Source organism: Tyto alba, unplaced genomic scaffold (assembly GCF_018691265.1).
Source record: "Tyto alba isolate M040663 unplaced genomic scaffold, T.alba_DEE_v4.0 Super-Scaffold_12, whole genome shotgun sequence".
NCBI lineage: Eukaryota > Metazoa > Chordata > Aves > Strigiformes > Tytonidae > Tyto > Tyto alba.
Genome location: NW_024881274.1, coordinates 707,485 through 730,114, shown reverse-complemented (window position 1 = coordinate 730,114; position 22,630 = coordinate 707,485). Strand labels below are relative to the sequence as shown.

The following is a 22,630-nucleotide window of genomic DNA, read 5'->3' as shown; positions in this document are numbered from 1 at the left end:
CCCCTCTGCAAGGGGAGGCAATAGAGAGGCAGAAGGATAAAAGGAGGTACCTGGCCCCAAGCCGGGGCTGGTGGGTGCACTGGTCGGGATCAGCCCTGTGCCTGGGCCCACAGCCCCCCTGCCTTCTTAGCAAATCCTTTCCTAACCGTCCTGCTGTGCAGCTTCCCTCCCTCTCCCGTGTGTGGGTGCTGCAAGGTCTGAGTGCCAGGAACTGGAGGGAGCGGGGTGACAGAGTGAGCTGGGTGCCAGGAACTGGGGGACCAACCAGTGCTTACTGGGATTTCAGACCTGGCTGCCGCCCACTGGAGACGGGTCACAGGGCCTTTGTCTCTTTGGGCCAGCAGCTGGAGGGACTGATGGCTGAGCGGTGTGCTTGTGACTCCAGAGGGTGTAAGGGGGGGTGTGTTTTCCCTGGGAACTCTGTGGCACAGGCGGACTGGAGACAGCCAGGCAAGGGGCCACTCTGCATGATGAAGAGGCTGCAGTGACTCTCGGGTGCTGATCCCAGCTGAGAGAGCTGGGACTGTTCAGCACAGAGAAGTCTCAGGGGAGCTCTCATCACCGCCCACAAACATCCGAAGGGAGGATGTGAAGAAGGTGGAGCCAGGCTCTTCCCTGTGGTGTTCTAGGACAGGACAAGAGGCAATGGGCACAAAGTGAAACACAGGAGGGTCCCTCTGAACACCAGTGAAACCTTTTTCACTGTGCGGGTGAGGGAGCACTGGCATTTGTAGGAGGGACCTCGTCCAGAGGGCGAGACCAGAGTTAGACCTCACACCAATGGGACGAAAGATGTACTCAATTTATTTACCCGCATAGCCCCAAGATATACAGAGCCAGATGGTCACAGCTCTATGCTTTACAATCTATTGGCTAAAGGCCCTTATCACGCCCCAGGAAGTGTTGTGATAGGTCTGCATCGTTAGTACAGGGGTATAAACTAAATCTACTTTGCGGTTAGTGTATCCAGGCATTCAAACAGGAAGGAAGCACTAGTTTGACTTCCTCATTCTTGCCCTTCCAGGTGACCTCAAGGGTAGGATTACCACGGGGCAGTTTTCTGCTCAGAGACCCAGTCTGGATTGTCCAAACCCTGTAGGATCAGTGCATGACCCTAATCCCCCCCAAATCCTACCACAGCACGGGATGCCCGGTGAGCTTGTGGAGTCTCCATCCCCGGAGGTGCTCAAAATCGACCTGGATGTGGCCCTTTTGCAACCAGGTCAGGCTCACTCTTCCAGAGGCAGGTTTTGGACGCGCTGACTTCCACTGGTGCCTTCCAAATTCAACAGTTCTGTCTTTCGGTAAGAGAAGACATGACAGGCTGCTAAGAGAACTGGCCTTCTCCATCCTTCAAAAGAGAAGTCTGAGACTCCTTTCTGATGCTTCTAACACTTGACTGGCGGTTGAAGGGCCAGATGGAGCCAAACTCTTCTTGACCACAGTGATAACACAATGAGTAATGAACATAGATTGGATCAAGGGAAATTCCTACTTGAATACTGGAATTCTTTTCTTTACTGAGGAAAGTGTTGCATGGATGTAGATGGATCCCAGTAATAATGGCATTCCAGCTCCATAAGGTGTTGATTGAAGTACCATTAATTGGAGTTAACAGGGGAAGGAAAAAGGGGACAACACAGCTCTCAAGACGTTCTTACCCTTGGAAAGGAGAGAGGAGAGATACCTCAGAGCCTTTCTCCTGCTTTTCTCTCCCCTTTAGTCCATCTCTCCCTGCCTCTCCTGAGCCACCTGCTGGCACCACAGGAGCTCTCAGCTGGCTCTGCAATCCCACATTCCTCCCATTCCAATGCAAAGTGGCAGATTTTCTCTCAGCTGCCCCTGGGCCTCTAGAGCTCTCATCCCACTGACATTAAGAGGGTGTCCCATTCTATCTCCCCACTGGCACATACCTGCCACGGCCTCCAGCTTTCTCCTGGTTGGCAACACAGCCAGGGCTCCTCATTCCAAGCTCAGCGCTGCATGTACTCAGGGAGCAAGGAGCGCTCAGAGCTGACAGGGATGGGGAAGCAGGATGAACCTTTTGCAACAGCCGGGCAGCTACGGACGGAACAGGCAGTGGAGTCAGTGGCACTGAGCAGGAGCTGCCGACAGGCTCCTCGGTTACAGGAGTTCTTCATCTTCCCGAGCTTGTCCTGTGGCCAAGGGGGCTGTGCAGCACAACACCGGCCTGAAGGCCAAGCTCTGCATGGAGCACAGCACGGCAGAGCCCAGGGCCTCCTCAGCTTATCTCTTACATGGATCCCCAACTCCCCAGTGAACAGTGGTCTTTAGGTGAGGGTCACGGCACCCTGTCCGTTGTTTCCTTCATGGGAACAAATCCCAGCTCCCGAACCTGCTCAGAGCAGCTTTTGCCTCCTTCTTTCTTACGGTGTAAATCAAGGGGTTGAGCAGGGGCAAAAGAACGATGAAAGAACAGCCACTGAGCCTTCTGAGGGGGCTCCCGTGGAGGTGAAGGCACGTGGGCCATAGAAACAGCCAACAGCAGGGAAATGAGAAGCACAGGCTGAGGCAGCTCAGTGCCTGCCTTCCGCACAGCAGAGCCACAGCATGATTGAAATCACCACTAAATCCCATCAACCTCTGGCAACAATTCCCCTGCTTTGAAGCATAAGACCTGTGTGGATGCTGTGCCCTTTTCAAACTCTTCCTAGAGCTCTTTATTTAGGCAGGCCAACGAGGGGTCATGCCCAGAGTCAGTAGCAGCAATTTTGGCAGTACTTTGGTCAAAGGACTTACTCATCCTTCAGAAAAAATGCCATCCCTTCTTCTTCTACAAGGACATTTGCAGATGGTATCATCATTGGGAAGGACCCGAGGTACCTTCTGCTTCTTACAAGGTTTACTTTGGAAGCACAGGAATTCTACATGGGATGATGATGATGATGCTGGTCATCAGCAGCATGACTAGGGAAAAAAGATTTCAGACATGCAAATGGAACTCACTTACAAAAATATTGGTGTTCAGTTCTTTTGCGATATGTTTCATGAGCCATAATTCCCTCTTGATGAAGGACATGGGTGTGGGGATTTCCGTTCCTCCACCTATACACTTTCGTCAAGACATTTGGATTTCTGTATAGGAAAAAGTATCTGAGACTGTAGTGGCTGCCAAGGGACTGTCGTGCTTGGAGCTCAAAGGGCAAGTGAGCACCATGCAGCAGCTAACTTCCCCCTTTCCCTCAGCGCTGAGAAGGAGAAAATAAGCCTCATTGGGGATCTGAGATAACACAGGGAGGGGCCAATCACCCATTACAGTCACGGGCAAAAGACAGACTCCGTCAGGGAAGAAAAAAGAAACAAAGATTTTTTACAGACAGTTACAACAGCAACACATAACAGACAGAGTAGGACAGTGAGAAGCATTGTCACATCTTGAAAACACCTTCTCTCTGTCCGTCCCTTCTTCCTGGGCTCAGTTTGGCTCACAATATCCCTACCTCCTCCCCCAAGCAGGGCAGGGAATGGGGGGTGCAGTCAGCACTGCTACATCTTCCAACTTATAGAAGTGAGGAGAACTTCTAGAACTTCTTTCCTCTGTTCCAGCGTGATCACCCTCCCACAGCGGACAGTCGTCCATAGGTTTCCTCGGTACCTGAGTCCCTCCTATAGGCCAGAGTGTTTCCCTAGCTGCTCTGGCATAGGACATCAACTTTCTCCACATGCAGTCCCTTCCCCGGGATGCAGGCTTTTCCACCCATTCCTGTGCTGACTGCCCTCAGCTCCCACAGGCGTAGCTCCAATTTCCAGTCCCTATGCATTCAGCAGCATGGGTGACTTGTCCCTGACAGCCCCGTCCATGCACACAGGCCACAGCCCCTACATTGGCTGGCGGAGGGGAGAGGAAGGTGGAGAATCAGCTATGGGCCATCCCAAGGGCTGTTCCCTTCTTTATCATCCTTGCCGTTCTGCAAACCACAGAATTTTTGGAGCCAAAGTCCAACCCCTGCCAAGCCGGTGCACCTCCAACCACCGCAAGAGGAACGCCCTTCCTCAGGAGCTCATGGGGCTGCTGACCCCTCAGGGCCTCCGGCCTTCCTGGGCATTTGTGAACAATGGCACAACAAGGCAAGGGCTCCCAGGGTCCTCTCCCCCTTCCACCCCAGAGCAACAGCCTTCCCCTCTGGCAGCCGGGGCAGTGTCCACGGAGGGAAGGACCACATGGAGGCCAGGCTTGGATGCAGCAGAACTTTAATGAGTCAAAAGAGGGAAACAAAGTCACTCCAAGTGGAGCACAGCAGTGCAGGGAGCCGTGGGGGCAGCTGAGGGTCTTCAGTGCTTGCCCACAGAGAAGTTCCTGCCTGATGTCTGTCTGTCTGCCTGCGCCACAGAGGCCGGAGAGGAGACAGATGGTCCCCACCAGGCTGGCACTGGGGACACTCTGTAGGCAAGGGGACAGGCAGCAAAAAGAGAAATGGAAAGAAAGGCAAAGCCATTCAGCTATCCTGAAAACAACATCCAAATTCTTGATCCTGTGCCCAGCAAATGTTCTCAGTTCCACGAGGTGTCTCCGTGGGTCACTGCCAGCAGCTTTAGCAGGGGGGGCACCTTCTGCCGCAGTAGCGGCTGGTGATGCAGGAGAGGTCAAAGCCCCCCGAGTTGATGGGGACTCCGTCACAGCTGAGGATGCTGCCAACGGCGGCAGAGGTGGAGGAGCCCACAACGGTGTTCTGTGGGAAGGAGCTGAGGATGGGGCCGGGCAGGGTCACCACCACGGGGGAGGGCTGGATGGCGACGGTGGAGCTCTGGCACTGCCTGACACAGGGCTCATTGCAGCTGTTGGCCAGCGGGGTCGGGCCGCAGGGCCGGCATGGCAGGCACTGGTCGGAGCAGGACATGTCTCGAGGGTGGAGGTGCACCTGGGGGAGAAGCAGGAAGGAAGCACAGGGCGTCTTTATCGCTCTATGAAGAGCAGCCTGGCACAGGGACGCTCTCTCCTCACTCGTAAACCAAGAGACCCCTCAGCCCACTCTCTAAGCACAATGTCTCCCCACTTGCCTCTGTCACAACAAGAAGATCCAAACCCCAGGAAAGCACAGAGCAATATCAGCTGGGGTGACTATCAAGTGGAGGTCTTGCTTTGGAAGAGGAGGAGAAGGAACTCACCTGGTTGCCAAGGAGGAGGAGGCAAGAGAAGTGGATGAGAGAGCAGGGACTGGGGCTGCCTTTTATACCTGCCCTTCCTTGCCGCAGGCCCAGAGGCACCCTTTGCAGAGGGAACAATTTTCTGACAAGCTCGTCTTGAATGCAAACCATCACAGCTAATAATATGGGCTGTGCTTTCATTTCCTGCACTGCTGCCTTTTCATTTCCAGGTTTGTGCCAAGCCCATTTCCCAGCGAAGGCTTGTTCTGAGCACTGGGATGAAAGGCCCCAGGATTTCCTGGGTAGGAATGCAGCAGTGCGGGTGAACACTCAGCTCAAGTGCTGGCTATTTCCAGAGCAGGCAGGAGATGTCAGTCGCGATGACTCCAGCGGGTCTGTTTGAAGTGCTGCTCTTCGGAAGAAGGCCCAGCCACCCTCGGCTGGATGCCGTGGGCTCCCGTGCATGAGGTCGTGCCACGTCCTGGTCTGTCCCAGAGTCCTTCCTCAGCTCACCCCAATGGTCACTTGTTGGTGCCTCACAGGTGTCTGTGTGGTGCTGCAGGGTTTTGGCCCCAGCCTGCCTAACACTGTTCCTAGATAAGAATTCTGCCCTGTTTTGATTTGTCCCCTCTCTGTGCAGCATCTGAGCACACAAACAATGGCATGGGCGTGCCTGGGGCCTTCTCCTTCCCCGGAGTGCTCGAGCCCTGCTACCTTTATCTCCAGGGGTCCTCAGCAGAGACCAGGGTTGGTCGTGTGTGCTTTGGTGAGCAGCTGGGTGTGTGTGGTTGCACAGGGGAGCACAAATGTGTACATGGTTCAATGCCAGTGTGAATGGAACTGTCTATGTTTCCCTGTGTGTCCTTCATCATGAGGGAATGTGCTGCTCGTGGCAGGGCCACTCTCCTCTGCTCTGCCCACGAGCATTGCAGAGCAGCAGGTTCCCAGGCTCAGAAGGAGCCTGAGTGCAGCTCAACGGTGATGGCACCAGCCTGCTAGAGATGTGTCCAGGGAAGAGGCACTGACACGCAGCCCCTGTCTCCTCAGCCCTCGTTTTCCTGCCCCTCCAAAGCTCACGCTCTGCTGCTGCCAGCTTCAGGCCACAACAAGGATGCATTCACACCAATTTGGAACCGTATTTAAGTCAGTGTCACAATGCTGGGAGTGCCTCAGCATGGCTGGCAGTGCCCCCTCCCTGCCTCTCCAGGCCAGGACTCGGCTGCTCTGCCCAGCTCGAGAGATTTCAGAAGGATGGGGATTGCTTTATGGGCAAGGAGAAGGGCTGAGGAATCCTGCTGAGCATGTGCTGGCCATCCCTGAGGGGTTCTGCTTCCACTCTTCTGTCAGTTGTGTCTGGGCTGGGACAAAGCCCCCTCTCGTCTCCAGTCCTACGCCAGATGTATTTCTGCAGATCATTGGCCTGGTGCCGTGTGAGGCAGGGGCTGAGACCTCGGGTTAAGCTGGGACTGAATGGCAGGAACGTGAAGCTTGAGACTGCTTTGCTTTGAGTAGCATGACAGACCCTGGGGCTTTCACAAGGAAAGCCAAAGAGCTGATGACTGCCTTGGGCTTCAGCGCACGAGGCCCTTCATGCCCCAGCCGGGAATGTCAGTCTGAGTGCCCAGCAGCTGGCCCCGGGAGGGAAGGGATGCTGCGTTCAAGCCCGCATCCCCCAAAGCCTGCTGCTGTCCCACAGGGGTGTCCAGAAGAGACTCTGCCTCCACCCGGGGCTGTCCAGGGTGTGTAAAGCTCCTGAGCCCATCTCCCCTCCTGACCGCTTCTCCGCCTGGGCTCAGGTCCCACTTGGACACAGGGCAGCCAAGGCTTCCCTCCTTCGCTTGAGCGACCTTTGGGGAGCTCAGTGCCAGGGAGCTCTGCTGGGAGAGCTCAGCCAGGGCTGACTCCCCTCTCCGTGGAGCTGCTTCTCAGATGACGCTCTCGGAGGTGTCTCCGAGGGAAACCTTGCTGATTTCTCAGGAGGGAGCGGGCACTGCGGCCAAAGAAAGGGCAGGGCAGGCGCGTAGCTGGAGTTTAGCCAGATCTTTCCAGCCTCTCTTGTACTGCCTTGGTGACCGAACTGGAGGCGAAGGGCTTCAGAAAGAGGAGGATAAGGTGGGTGGAAAAGGGGCTGGGCTACCGGGCTCCAGGAGTTGTGAGGGGTGGGGCAAAGCCCAGCCAGCAGACCCTGGGATGGATTTCCGTGGGAGTTTCGGCAATCGCCCCCCGGGAGCGGCCCGATGGAGTGGGAACTGCTGAGAGCGGGGGCTGCTGTCGAGGAGCTCTGGAGGTCCCTTCTCGCCGACACTGGGACGCTGCCGTTCCTCTTGGGCCCCTGCCCCCCGCGCACGCCCACGGGCACACTTGTCCGGAGCCCCGCTTTGCCTGCAGAGCCCTCGTAGGCATTGTGCTGGGAGTGCAGAGAGGCAGCTGAAGGGAGGCTCTCCGCCTCCTCCCTGCCAGCGGCAGGAAAGCAGTGGCTGCTCTTTGCAGCCCCTGAGCTCGGGGAGAGCTCTGGGAAGCTGCTCCATCTCCTGGGCCCAGGCCCTGCTGCTGGCCCAGGCTGCAGCTGGCGCTGTGCAGGCTGGTTCTTGCTGGGGAGCCCTTGCTGGAGGAGGGAGAGAGTGGCATTGCCAGGAGACCAAGTGGTGGCCGTGCAGAGCCGCTGAGCACTCGGAGCCCGGGCGAGCCCCCGAGCGGCGCCGGCGCAGGGCTCAGCCCCGGGGCGGAGCTGGCGGCGGCGGAGAGGAGCGGAGGCGGCGGAGAGGAGGCGCGGCGGGCGGAGCAGAGAGCCGGGGCTGGCGGGGGGCAGCGAGGCGCGGGCGGCGGAGCGGCGGGATGCGGCGGGGCCGGGGCGCAGGGCTGGCGGGGCTGGCCGCGGTGCTCCTGGGTGCGCGGGGATGGGGGGTGGCGGTGGAGGGCTGGCATTGGGGTGTCGGTAACCGGAGTTGTGACAGGGCTCGCCCCTGTCCCTCCTGCTCCTTCTTGCACCTTCTTCCCGATGTCTGCTCGCTTCTGCCATCACCCCTTCTGCTCTCCAGGAGGTCATTCCTTCCCGGCTCGCCTGTCTGCTCCGTTTACTCCATGCTCTTTATCCATCACCCAGCCAGCCAGCCATAACTCCCAGACGTTTCTTCCTCATTCCCTTTTCTTCTTCACTCTGACTCTCCTTCCAAACATGCCTACACATATTCTTATTCCCGAGCAACCACTCTCAGAAATATGGTCTCTCCACGCTTTGTTCTCAGAACAAACGCTCATCATCTGTGAACTTTCTTCTCCCCTCTCCTGCTGTATGAAAGGTTGTGCCGAAGCAAAGTGAATCTTCTCTCTCTCCTTGGCAGTGGCTGTGGGCAGAGCCCAGGTGCAGCAGGAGCCGTCGGCAGAGACCACCGAGGGCACCGGCATCAGCATCAACTGCTCGCACCCCAACATGCAGCTCACAGAATTCATTTACTGGTACCGTCAGCTCCCGGGCCGGGGCCCAGCACTCCTCGTGATCGGCAATAAAGGCAGCAAGGATGTGCGGGAGCCGCCGGGGCGGCTGTCGGTGGCGGCAGACCGCCGGTCCAGCGCCCTGTGGCTCGCCCGGCCCCGGCGCAGGGACGCGGCGGTGTATTACTGCGCCCGAGGAGACACGGGGAGAGGAGCCGGGGCTGCGGCCGGGCACGAACCGCCGCGGGCGGGGCCGGGCGGGGGGGGCGGGGGCGGGGCCGGGGGCGGGGACAGCCCCGGGCGGGGCCGCCAGGGGGCGCTGCCGCTCCACCCGCCGGGGCCGCCTCGCCCCGCCCGGCCCCGCCCGGCCCCGCCCGGCCCCGCCCGGCCCCGCCCGGCCCCGCCCGGCCCCGGGCCCCGGCAATTTCGGGCCCATCAAATCCGAGCGGGAGAAGGGGAGCTGAACCCCAAACCTTGCGAGCCCTTCCCCCCGCCCTGCCCTTCTTCTCAGGCCCAGCTCCGCTCCCCAATTCTCTGCCTCCTCCCAACGAGTGGCCCAGGGGGATGGCAAAGCGGGGTTGGCTCCCGTTCCTCCCCCGTTGTCTCTGCGGCTCCTTCCTCCTCACGCCCTACCCTGCTGCGCCCTGGGGTCCCTCCCATGGGAGACAGTCCTCGTGGAACATTTGGGAGCCGGCAGGTCCCACCTCTACCCGACATTGGCACAGCTTCTGGCATTTTCTCACAGCAGCCACACCTGCAGCCCCTCTTCTACCAAAACCTTTCCCTATAAGCCCGATAGAGCACCCTGACCACAGCCTCAAGGGATGCCAGGTTCCTCCCTCATTAGTGAGTCGGCAACAGATTTGCTGAGTTGCCCAAGGAGCTGGAAGGAGGCCTCTGGGAAGGGACTGTGGGCTCGGACCGGTCCCCGTCTTACCAGTAAGTTGTATCTCATTCACTCTCTGTGAGAAACTATGAGCTAAGTATATTGTTTATTAAGACTTAAAGATAACAAGAGAAGGGGAGATCGTTCATGGAATCATGTGTTGCTTGTGCACACATGGCCGACGCTGCAGATCACAAGATATTCCAAGAAAAACAAACAGAAGAAAAACAACTCCATATAAGGATATCATCGACCACCAGAAGGCAGAAAACGACCCCCTGACAACACTTGGCACATGCGCAGAGTATCTCCACCACTCTAGACCCCAGCAACAGCTGAAACATAGTATCTCCACCACTGCATGAACGCGGGAGACAAAATGCATAAAAAGGGACAGTCTGTTCTCCTCAGTAGGGCAGTTGGTGGAGCACAGACTCCCCTGTCGTCCAGCGCTGTTTTTGCTCATATTCTACTTGCTATAATTAATAAAATTTCAATTGGATTACGACCCATTGTAGTCTCAATTTATAACAATTTTGGTGCCGTGACTCGGATAAGGAACGGTGGATATCTGTCCTCCGGGGAGGCGCCCCGCGGCAATCCGCGGCCCCGCGACTGATAGCCCACCCCATCCTTACCGATGAACCTAAATTCTAGAATAATGAGCAAAGGAAAAACCGGTAAAATCCCATAAAAATTCTGTGCACAGGAGTCCGGACGAAGACACAGGACGCGTAAGTATATTGTGGATTTATTCGCGGGTTTACCGTTCGGGCGGGATTGGGTTTCCTGAATTATAACGAATGAGAGGTTCGATATACTGAACCAAGCGAGTGCGGACCCTTAAGTACTGCGTTTCCCATTTCCCGCGAGGGACTGGGCCAGGAACAAGGGGAGTGAGTGAGTGTCTGTTTGGAGATAATTCAGAAGATGTGGGCGAAGGGCAGCAAGCGTTCGACTCCCATGGGAAGGGTACCCACTGTACCTAAGAATACCCCTCTGGCCTACATCTTAGACAATTGGGAATACTTCCCTGGAACCCTAGGGAAAGATAAGCAGAAGATGATAGAATATTGTACTAAGATATGGGGAGGGAAGAAGATTTCTAAACATGTTTTTTGGCCAGTCTGTGGGTCAGAAGAAGATTGGGTAAGACAGCAGTTAAACCTCTGGGTTAATAGTAAGAAATCCCTTAACCCGGAAGAGAGTCAATATGCGGAAGTGTGGCTCGAGAAACCGAGAGCTAGACTTTACCCGCTGAATGAAATAAAAACTAATCAAAAGAAAAAGAAGGAAGAGTTAGATGAAACTCTTCTAATTCCCCCTCCTTACGCTCCCCCGCCTGCTCCTGCAGCCCCTCCAGAGGTCCCCAGAGCTCCCACTCCCCCACCAGAATCAGAACAAGGGTCTCCCCCTCCTCCTAGACGCGTGACCAGAAGTCAAAAAGGGGCAGCTCAGATGTATCCTTTAAGAGAAATGCCCATGGGGGGACCTCAACCTGTGATTGGATATATTTCTGTACCCCTAAGCTCGGTAGACCTACGAGATTTTAAAAGAACCGAGATGGGAAACCTAATTGAGGACCCACTCGGAGTGGCGGAAAGATTAGATCAATTTTTGGGACCAAACCTTTATACTTGGGATGAAATGCAATCTATCCTTGGTCAATTATTTACTACCGAGGAAAGAGACATGATTAGACGAGCAGGAATGAGATTGTGGGATGCTCAACATGCTCAGGGACCTCAAGCAGATATTAAATGGCCACTCCAAAGACCTAATTGGGATAATCAGGATCCGGTGCATAGAACTCATATGCAGGACCTAAGAACTATAGTAATTCAAGGGATTAGAGAAGCAGGACCCCGTGGCCAGAATATCAATAAAGCATTTAATGAAATGCAAAAGAAAGATGAAAGCCCTACTGAGTGGCTGGAACGACTGAGGAAAGCCCTTCAGCTGTACTCCGGGGTAAATCCAGACGACCCTTTAGGGCAAGCGCTCCTCAAAACTCAGTTTGTGGCAAAATCGTGGGAGGATATCAGAAAGAAGATTGAAAAGTTAGAAGACTGGCAGAATAGAGGGTTAGATGAATCACTGAGGGAAGCTCAGAAAGTATATGTAAGGAGAGAAGAAGAGAGCAGCAAGCGACAAATAAAAATGATGGTAGCAGCGGTCAGAGAAGATCGTAAAGGGCGGACAAATGAACACAGATCTGCCGAAACGAAACAGGGGAATGTAGTAGTAAAGAAGGAACAGTTCCCAAAAGGTATCAGCCCTTGTGCAACCAAACAATCACTAACACCAATATAAAAAGACACAAGGATAAAAATGACAAATGGGCTATCCCGACACCAGGAGCTAAGTGGGTTTGTTCAGACATCGGAGTAACGCCTTGTCTATCCTTAAACGTGTTTAGTCAATCTCAGTTTTGCATACAGGTGATTATTGTTCCTCGTCTGATCTATCACACCTCTGAGGAGGTGTTACGCCACTTTGAAGGAGACCTGAATAGAGAAAAACGAGAGCCAATTACAGTGGTAACCCTAGCTACTCTGCTGATAGCGGGCGGAGTTGGAGCAGGTACAGGCATAGCCTCCCTAGTAAAAGGTCAGGAATTACAAAGTTTGCAGATGGCTGTAGATGAGGATTTAGCAAAAATAGAACGATCTATCCAAAATTTAGCCACTTCAGTAAAGTCTTTATCAGAGGTAGTGCTGCAAAATAGAAGAGGTTTAGACCTATTGTTCTTAAAGGAAGGAGGGTTATGTGTAGCTCTAAATGAAGAATGTTGTTCTTTTGCTGACCATACGGGAATAGTCCAGGACACCATGTCTGAACTCCGGAAAAGGTTAGATCAACGTAAAAAAGATCGTGAGACGGGCAGATCGTGGTATGAAAACTGGTTTAATGTTTCACCTTGGCTAACTACTTTGTTATCTGCTTTAGCAGGACCGCTTATTATATTGATTCTGGGACTTATATTTGGACCCTGTATAATACGCTATATTTTACGCTTTATTAGAGAACGGTTCGACATAGCTAAATTACTAATTTTAAGGTCTGAGGTAAAATATAAAAGTGTATCTATTAATGAAGAAATAGATGATGAAGATTGTTGTGAATGCGTTATACCACGTAAGAATTATGATTGTAATTGTGAGATATTACCCTGTGAATGTTGTGATAAATGCTGGAATTGTGGAAGAAGGCTTGCTTGCAGTGCTAAGAATGAAAGTAGCGTCTAATAAACAATAGTAGGATAAAAAGAAAAAGGGGGGATTGTGAGAAACTATGAGCTAAGTATATTGTTTATTAAGACTTAAAGATAACAAGAGAAGGGGAGATCGTTCATGGAATCATGTGTTGCTTGTGCACACATGGCCGACGCTGCAGATCACAAGATATTCCAAGAAAAACAAACAGAAGAAAAACAACTCCATATAAGGATATCATCGACCACCAGAAGGCAGAAAACGACCCCCTGACAACACTTGGCACATGCGCAGAGTATCTCCACCACTCTAGACCCCAGCAACAGCTGAAACATAGTATCTTCACCACTGCATGAACGCGGGAGTCAGGATGGATAAAAAGGGACAGTCTGTTCTCCTCAGTACGGCAGTTGGTGGAGCACAGACTCCCCTGTCGTCCAGCGCTGTTTTTGCTCATATTCTACTTGCTATAATTAATAAAATTTCAATTGGATTACGACCCATTGTAGTCTCAAGTTATAACACTCTCTGAGACTCAATTTTGGAGTTTTACAAAGCAGGCATTCTTTATTACAGCTCTGGACACACAGGGGACAGCTCCTCCTCATGTGTGTGAGTGAGAATGAAATCAACAAGCATTTATACTACCTTAATCATACATATTCATTGCATTTTTATCATATTCATAACTTTTCAGGGAACTCATTTAACAGAGGCTAATGTCTCTTGTGCAGCTGACCCTCATTTCTGTGCAAACTCACTCCTGGAGTCCCGTATATCTTGTCCTTCAGGTCTGGCCTGGTCTGGTTTGTTGCTAATTTGCAGCTTCTTGATCTTCACGTTCCTTTGCACCTGCAACCTCAAGGCCAAACCGTCTCCAATAAGATTATTTCCGAGTTCCTTATCCTACAGTTATTCCAACTATTCCTCAAAAGGTCAGTATTTGCTCTGCAGCGCAATGGATAAATGATTAAAACATCTTAAATTGATCTTAATAATTGTATTCCACAAATCTATATTTTCTATTACTCCTAGTTTGCGGGTATCACCCGGGAGCCCTGTGTGGCTCGAGGAGCTGCCAGAGCAGTTCCAAGCCCATGGTCAGGGGCTTCCGAGGCACAGAGGGAAGGCTCAGCCGCACTCCCTGCCCCAGCTGGACTTCATCACTGGGTTTGCAGGGAACTGCTGGCAGGTGGACAAACAAGGCAGAGCAACAGGCGTGGCCAGGCCAGCACACGGATCAGACACGTGTTCACACGCAATCAGCTGCTCTCATCCCTGCCTCCATCTGTCTTCCCATACTCGCTCCCAAACAAGCTGCCTTGATCCTTCCCTCTGCTTGTCTGTGCTCCTTCCCCTCAGCATCCCATGTCTTGCACAACCCCCAAACACTTTTCCAGTGGAGCATGTAAGAAGTCTAAACCTCATGCACTCAGAAACAAGTTCATAATGTGATATTCTGCTCTCACCCTACGGGGTACAGTCATTCCTACACAAAGTGGATGACTGTGATGCCTGAAGGGATGGGGAGGAGATGTCTGTGAAGCAGAGGGTTGTGCTGGATGTCTTCCTGCCCAAGAGGGGTGACTCTGGGTGGATGTTCACTGCAGGAGCTCTTCCCACTGCTGGTTCCCTTGAAGAGCATCATCCATGGCCCCAGAGAAGGGAGAGAAAAATGCCTCTGGGGATAGGGAGTCAGACTCCTGCTTCCTGGTGCCTTTGCATGTTCCTGGTTCTGCATCCCTTCAGACTCTGCCAGGGAACAAGGAGTACATTGGGGGCTGCAGAGGGTCTGTCTCCAACCCCGAGAGAGGCGGGTGCAGGTCCCTGTCTCTGGCTGGGCACTGGATGGCAGAAGTTCACCATGGACACTCCTGCCTTGCTGCTTGGGCTGGTTGTGATCCCCAGGAGGAAGAAAAATCAGGAAAACAGCCTGCAGGCTCCTATTCCTGACCAAAGTCCCTTTGATCTCCTCCTTCAGGCTCCTGCCTGAACTTTCAGGTTCCCCATGGCCCCTTTGGCAATGAGACCTGGAGCTGAGAGGCAGCACTTCTACACCAGGATATGTGTGTCTGAGGGGGTGCTCCAGCACCTTCTGACTTGGAGGGCTGTCAGAAACCCAACTGTGGCCTGGCCACCCCAAGATGAAAATCCCAATTCTAAAAAACCTTCCTGTGGCACTCGGAAATCTGGAACACAGTATTGTCAGAATTTTAGGTCTTTCCTTGGGCTGGGCATTTCAACAACCTCAACTTCTCTTCCTCCAGAGCCTCCTCATGGCAGAGGGGTGCAGTCCCAAGGGTGCCTGACTGAGCAGAGTCTCTTCTTCATTCCGTCCCATCAGGTATTTACACACGCTGGCAAGTTCCCCCTCGAGCCTTCTCTTCCCCAGGTTGACCACTGCCAGCCCTCTCAGCCTGTCCTCATAGGAACGATGCTGCGGTCCCTGCAGCATTTTGCTGGACAGTCACTGCAACTTGTCCGTGTAGGATGTCTGAGTCACACCAGAGATTCACTGGAGGTTTCCACTGGATTCCACCTCTCATTTTGCTCTCACCCATTGACATCACAGGCGAGTGGAAGGAATGGCACACCGCCATACGTGCAGATGCACGTGAAAAAATGCTCACATCCCACCCACAGGGTGCACACGTGTCCCTCCCTTGGGTCACACAGGTGTGTGCAGCCACTAGCACCCTTGGAAGTTGAAGCACACACAAGAGCCTGTGTAAACAAATATTTGATCACATCTGAGCACACATGAAAAACATGTACATGCACACACAGTTACACAGGAATCCTTGAGAATGCACAGACATTCACACCCCTCATATATTGTCACATTAACTTTCACACGTGCTGATCTGTACTTGCAAACACACACTTGCATAGATAGATAGATAGATAGATAGATAGATAGATAGATAGATAGATAGATAGATAGATAGATAGATTGTTAGATAGATAGATGCATGCGGGTTGTATAGAAGCACACAGATATATTCAGGCATATCTGCATACATATATGCCCACATACATAACCACACTTGCAAACTGACACCACACACACATACATGCTCACCTGCAAAAACACACGTGTATGCTAATGCATGCCCAGAGACACAAAGAAACACACTTGCTCACACACACACCGGCAGACACTGAGGCTCACAAGTGCATTTACAAAAGCACACACAAATGCAAACACCCGGGAAACAAATCCTCCCACGGGCGCAGACAGAGGCAGATGCACAGGAGGAAGCAGAGCCTCTCCCCGTGCTCTGAGAACCAGGACTCCAGCAGCCAGCTCTCTGCCTCGGTGCCCCCGACAGCTTCAGGCAAGCCCTTGGCAGCCCGGTGCTGAGAAGGGAAATGAGGCGCCGGCCATCCCTGTTAGACTGGACGGCAGCAGAGGGCTTTCGGGCCTTTGTGGCTTGGACAGAAGTAGTTCAACGGTTTGTGTTCTGATGACAGGAGAGTGAGAAGGTGTGCCGGGGCCAAGCTGCATGGTCTTTTTTGGAAATTCAGTCTGTTCTTGAGAGACAAAGTCAAAGCTAGAGCCCATCGCTAGCGCTGCCGCCCCAGGGCTTCTCCACCTTCAAGTCAAAATAATCCCCGAGTGAGTCTGACAAGAGCCAGCCCGTCCCTGGGGATGAGCGTAGGGCGGTTGTGGAGGTCTGGGACCAGTTCCAGTTCAGCAGAGGGAGAGGTGCCGCCCTGCCACGCTCACATGGCAGCAAAGGGTTGTGTGTCTGGGCTGCGCCAGATGCCCTGCAGCTGCAAATGCTGAGGCTGGGACACCGGAGAGGAAGCTGGCCCTAGAAAGTTGCCTGAAGAAATCAACACCCGCTCTTCAACAGACAACGAATATTAATTAGCAGGTGGCATCAGGAGGAGATTTCCAGCTGCTTGAGTGCAGGCCTGTCCCCCTTACAGCCCTCACCCTGGAATGGCAGAAGGTGTTTTTTGCAGGAGCAACCCGTGTCACTGCTGGAGGAGAGAAGAGCAGAGCACAGGCATTTCGGGCGTGCTAAGAACAAGCGTTTTCTCCTCCCCGGTTCATTCTTTGTTCCCCTTGCAGAGTCATTTCCGGCAGCTCGGCTCTCTCGCGGCTCTTGGTGGGGACGTGGAGGGGGTTTGTTTCTCTCCCACTTGCAGGAGGATGGGTCTCAGCACGCACCTCGAGTATCTCATCCTGGCTGCATGCCTGGGGAAACCACTGGGTAAGCATTGGCTTTGACTGTCCCCAGGACTCCTCTTCTCCCCCGGACACCCTCCCCCCCTGCACAGCTCTCTGCAGGGAGCTGCTCTTCAACTCTGGGCAAACGTTGGGAAGCATCAGATCACAAGGGTGGCTTTGCACCGGCTTTCTCAAGGTGCTCTTACTGCTGGCAAGCACAGGCTGAGACCGAGAAGAAACAGCTGCTCTCCCGATCATCTCGGACCCCTGCCCTTCCTTGTCTCTTGCCAGCTGCCCAGCTCTCTGCCTCTCTCTGCTGACCTGGCTGGGCTCAGTGTTTCACAGATGGATCACTGCAGAAGCTCTCCTCTCTCTGCACTACACATTGTCTGCCTTTGCAGCCCAAGGGCGCAGGACTTTTGAAAGCTGATGCAGGGACATGAAAGCTCCCTCATCCCACTCCTGTTCTCAGGATGTCCCAGTCTCTCTCCTGGCTGGCACATGCCAGGCAGCATGCCCTGGCTATCCATTCCTCCTGCGTGTCTGCGCTGCCAGGGCTTCCTTTTCCCTTCCTGGACCACGGAGCCTTTTGAGAGGACAGGCAATGGGGAAGAGGATGCAACATCTTGCAGGAGTTCCCTGGTGCCTCACCCTGCTGGGGGTGTTGTGGACCCAGCACAGGAGGGCCAGGCACTACAGGCTCTTCCCTGGAGACTGCGGGCAGCAGGAGAGTCAGGATGGAAGACCGGGGTGAAAGCACAGCTCTCTCTGGGGGTATCCCTGTGGGAAGTAATGGGCATTATTGTGCTGTGGAATCCACGCTGAGCTGAGGTCTCAGACCTCCTGCCCAAAGACCCTCAACAGTTTGCTGTTCCCACCCACGGGGCTCTGGCTGGAGAGAAGTCCACGAGGAGCCTTCTCATCTGACACTTTGAATCCCCTCTCGTTTTGCATTTGGGAGACTTTCCCTGCACAGTCACTGACCTTTGATTTCTTCCAGGCACTGTGGGGCAGACCACCGTCACCCAGCAAGAAGGGCAAGTCACGCTGAAGCAGAGAGACACCTTCCAAACCACCTGCACATACGAGGTGTCTTACTTTTATGCCCTGCTCTGGTACCAGCAGAGGAAAGGCCAAGGCCCCCAGCTGGTCTCCTACCAGGCAGCAGCTGGCTCCAAGCAGAGCGGCCGTTTCACCACGTTGCTGAACACCGCAGGGAAATCCAGTGTCCTGAAGCTGGAGGAAGTTGAGGTCTCTGACAGTGCCTTGTACCTCTGTGCTGTGCAAGACACCCCGGTGCAGGGAGCTTCCTTGGCTGTGCAAGAACCCAGGGGAGGGAGGGAATGTGTCTGCAAGGCTGAGTTAGATTATTTTACTTCCTTTAACAAGTAAAGGCAAACTGAGGCTCATCCTCATCTTTTAAGGGAATCATAAACCGCCCCCCCCCCATATATTTTTAACTTCAAAAGCAGGCACCCACACTTTATCAGCTGCCTGTATTGCTGGTATTATTGATGCTCTATTCAGGACAGTAGCTGTTAAAGGGGGGATATTGCTATTCAATCTCCAGTAATCAACAGTTAGCTACCACCAACCATCCATCTTAGGGTCCGGCCAAACTAGAAAATTATAAATGTAATAGATGCAATTTAGGATCTCTTTTCTCAAGATCACTAATTACCACTAAATACCCCATTTAACAATTGTTAGCTATGAATATCGAGAAACACGGCTTATCTTAAAATTATAATAATAAAAGAACAACCTGAAAAAAACTTGCATAAGACACCCTTGTCCCAGCACCTTCAAATCTCCACCCACCGCCATCCAGTAAACACTGCTGTTTACCTAATAACACAAACCCCAATATATTTCCCTTATAAGGTCTTAATGCCACCTCCACAGCTCTCATCCTCCTTTTCCCCTTGTTATAAATTGAGACCACAATGGATCATAATCCAATTATAATTTTATTAATTATAGCAAGTAGAATATGAGCAAAGACAGCGCTGGACGGCAGGGGAGTCTGCGCTCCGCCAACTGCCGTCCTGATCAGTTCAAACAGTTCCTTTTTATACATTTTTTACATCCGTGGTTGTCTTTGATCAGTACCCCTTCTGCTTGCACAAGTATCTGGTTTGTGTAAGCAATTGCGGTTATCTTATCTCACGCAGTCATCTTGTCTCACAGGTTATCTTGTCTCACAGGTTATCTTGTCTCACACAAGCGGTGTCTGGCAGCTATTTGCATAAGCAGTTTTTTTGTCTTTTGCCGCCTAATCTTTACATTGAGCTTAACATAAATTTCAATAAACAATACCCTTAGTTCATAGTTTCTTACACCCTGATAACCAAACCTACGCTTGCACTATGGGATATTTTTCCATAACCGCCATCGCACCTTTTATATTTATAAACTTTCTTGATAATTTCTGTCTTAACTCAGTAGTTTATTGACTATTTAAAACACTAATTTCGGCCCCTGAAACAATTCAAAATTAGAAACTTATCTGTCTGGGACCCACAAGAATATGTCTATAAAGCTCCTTACCAACAAACCATCAATAAAAATTCACCATGCAGACTGGGCGGCCCAAACCCCAAACAGCAGCTTCTAGTTTTTAACTCTCTCAGTTCCCCTCCTCATGTCACAAAAGGGTTACAGTTCCCTTCCCCAGGGAGGGAGCAGGATTCCTGCCATTTCCCTTTGTCCTCCAATTTCCCCTCCAGCAATTCCACCAGTTTCTGAATGTTATCTCTGGATTGCCCAGGTAACATTGCTGGGGTGCCCCCAATGCCAAACCCTCCTGCCAAGGACCATTCCTTCCCAAATCATAAGATGGTCTGGAACCTATCCCGGGCAGGTCAGGTCCCCTACCAGGAGGCTGCTCGGGGTGGACTTTCCCACTACATTTCTGAAACTTCCCATTTCTGACCACGCCAGCACCCGGCTCAGTCCATCCCGTCTCACAGACCCCAAAACCCCATCACAGAGCATTTCTGCCCACATTAGTACACATACACGGGGGTCGGAGGGCTTGGCTGGTCAGACCAACAGCTCTTTGCACCCTTTCCCTCAGGGACTGCACAGGTGCCTTTAAAACATGCGGGACCCTCTAATAAGAGGTCTGTGGTGGCTGGGGTCCACCGGCGCGGCAAGCGATATTCCGTACCGCCGCCTCTCTCTTTCTTGGAACAATTCTACCCTCAAGCAATCAATTGCCAGTTCTTTCCCAAAGTTCTCTTTCTTCACCACTACAAAATAATCTCCTGCCTGAATCCAACAGTTACCTAAGGTGGCGCACATATGCCCTTTACTTCCGTCATCTCAAAAACTACCACGGCTCTGTTCTCACTTTCTCACAAACACCCAGAAACTAAACCTCTTCTCCTTCCCCTGTTATACATTTGGGAGACAGAAGACACAACAATACAATAACTCCTCTATCGACCTCCTGCCGACTATGCCAATTGTTGCAGAAACTCTCAAGTAAAGAATAAAAAATAAAGTTTGTTTTTATGCACAATTAATCAGCACTCCCCAAACATACAAACAGCAGGTTCAAATGGCCGTGAGAGTCAAACAAACCATCGCCACACAATCTCCCAGGGTTTAAGGGCAACCCAAAACTCTCAGTCACTCACCTAATAAAAGAAAAGGACTCTCCACATCAAGGAACACCTTAGGGCAGCGTCCCAACCCACAGGAATGCCAAGGAGTTTCCTTGGGCCCAGTCCCAGCCCAAGGCGAGAGGCCTTACCTGCAGGACGCTGCTCTGGTCCGCACCAGCTCAAAAAGGCTCCCCCAGGGGACTCCATTTCTAGCCGAGCCCGATCTGACCTGTGGTCAATCCCAGCCCCTCTTGGCCGAGGAGCCCAACTGCCGTAAAGCCCTGAGAACAAGGGCACAGGGGAAGTTCAACAGCCAGGGAGCCACATTGTCATCGGGCGGGGGCACCTGCCACAGCCTCTGCTCCCCTCTGCAAGGGGAGGCAATAGAGAGGCAGAAGGATAAAAGGAGGTACCTGGCCCCAAGCAGGGGCTGGTGGGTGCACTGGTCGGGATCAGGATGAACCTTTTGCAACAGCCGGGCAGCTACGGACGGAACAGGCAGTGGAGTCAGTGGCACTGAGCAGGAGCTGCCGACAGGCTCCTCGGTTACAGGAGTTCTTCATCTTCCCGAGCTTGTCCTGTGGCCAAGGGGGCTGTGCAGCACAACACCGGCCTGAAGGCCAAGCTCTGCATGGAGCACAGCACGGCAGAGCCCAGGGCCTCCTCAGCTTATCTCTTACATGGATCCCCAACTCCCCAGTGAACAGTGGTCTTTAGGTGAGGGTCACGCCACCCTGTCCGTTGTTTCCTTCATGGGAACAAATCCCAGCTCCCGAACCTGCTCAGAGCAGCTTTTGCCTCCTTCTTTCTTACTGTGTAAATCAAGGGGTTGAGCAGGGGCAAAAGAACGATGAAAGAACAGCCACTGAACCTTCTGAGGGGGCTCCCGTGGAGGTGAAGGCACGTGGGCCATAGAAACAGCCAACAGCAGGGAAATGAGAAGCACAGGCTGAGACAGCTCAGTGCCTGCCTTCCGCACAGCAGAGCCACAGCATGATTGAAATCACCACTAAATCCCATCAACCTCTGGCAACAATTCTCCTGCTTTGAAGCATAAGTCCTGCATGAATCCTGTGCCCTTTTCAAACTTTTCCAAGACCTCTTTAATTGGGTAGGCAAAGCACGTGTCGTGGTTTGAGCTCAGAGGGAAAGTGAACTCCCTCCCTTCCCCCAAGAATTGAGAAGGAGAAAATAAGCTACGGATTGGGATTTGAGATAGGACAGGGAGGGACAAATCACCCATTACGGTCACAGTCAAGACAGACTCTTTAGGGGAAGAAAAAAAGAACATAATTTTTTCACAGCTACAAAAAAAACAAAGCAATTAAAAGACAGAGTAGGACAGTGAGAAGCATTACCACATTTTCAAAACACCTTCCCACCGCTCTCTTCTTCACGGGCTTAGATCAGCTCCTGATATCTCTACCTCCTGCCCCAGTGGCACAGGGACAGGGAATGGGGTTACAGTTAGTGATCCTGCTTCTTCCATCTGAAGTGGAGGGAACTTCTGCAATTTCTTCCCCCTGCTCCAGCGTGGCTGCCCCTCACAGGAGACAGTCCTCCACAAACTTTCTTCGATGTACAGTCCCTCACAGAGGCCAGAGTGTTTCCTTAGATGCTCCAGCATGGGACTCCAACTTTCTGTAACTACAGTCCCTTCCCCGGGATGCAGGCCTTTCCTCCCATTCCTGTGCTGACTGCCCTCAGCTCCCACAGGCGTAGCTCCAATTTCCAGTCCCTATGCATTCAGCAGCATGGGTGACTTGTCCCTGACAGCCCCGTCCATGCACACAGGCCACAGCCCCTACATTGGCTGGTGGAGGGGAGAGGAAGGTGGAGAATCAGCTATGGGCCATCCCAAGGGCTGTTCCCTTCTTTACCATCCTTGCTATTGTGCAAACCACAGAATTTTTGGAGCCAAAGTCCAACCCCTGCCAAGCCAGTGCACCTCCAACCACCGCAAGAGGAACGCCCTTCCTCAGGAGCTCATGGGGCTGCTGACCCCTCAGGGCCTCCGGCCTTCCTGGGCATTTGTGAACAATGGCACAACAAGGCAAGGGCTCCCAGGGTCCTCTCCCCCTTCCACCCCAGAGCAACAGCCTTCCCCTCTGGCAGCCGGGGCAGTGTCCACGGAGGGAAGGACCACATGGAGGCCAGGCTTGGATGCAGCAGAACTTTAATGAGTCAAAAGAGGGAAACA

The 22,630-nt window shown here is 52.9% G+C and overlaps 1 protein-coding gene and 2 gene segments (V, D, J or C); 2 read left to right on the top strand and 1 right to left on the bottom strand.

Annotated features, from left to right (window-relative positions):
- Positions 1-4,526: 4,526 nt before the first annotated feature.
- On the bottom strand, positions 4,527-5,292 carry LOC122152860 (feather keratin Cos1-2-like). The gene is made up of 2 exons (XM_042787494.1): positions 5,128-5,292; positions 4,527-4,880 (listed from the first exon to the last, which is right to left on the bottom strand). Exons 1-2 carry the CDS (start codon positions 5,275-5,277, stop codon positions 4,554-4,556), a joined length of 477 nt encoding a protein of 158 aa, XP_042643428.1. The 5' UTR covers positions 5,278-5,292; the 3' UTR covers positions 4,527-4,553.
- Positions 5,293-7,941: 2,649 nt separating this feature from the next.
- Positions 7,942-12,466, top strand: LOC122152785. The segment is given in 4 exon segments: positions 7,942-7,993; positions 8,448-8,785; positions 11,866-12,007; positions 12,450-12,466. Coding segments are annotated over 4 exon segments (549 nt in total).
- A 4,147-nt stretch (positions 12,467-16,613) lies between these two features.
- On the top strand, positions 16,614-18,217 carry LOC122152851. The segment is given in 2 exon segments: positions 16,614-16,862; positions 17,820-18,217. Coding segments are annotated over 2 exon segments (453 nt in total).
- Positions 18,218-22,630: the final 4,413 nt, after the last annotated feature.

Coding starts and splice junctions, on each gene's coding strand:
- LOC122152860 (XM_042787494.1), bottom strand. CDS start 5,277: ATGGTTTGCATTCAAGACGAGCTTGTCAGAAAATTGTTCCCTCTGCAA. Junction 4,881..5,127: donor TCCTCCTCCTTGGCAACCAG/GTGAGTTCCTTC, acceptor CTTCTCCCCCAG/GTGCACCTCCACCCTCGAGA.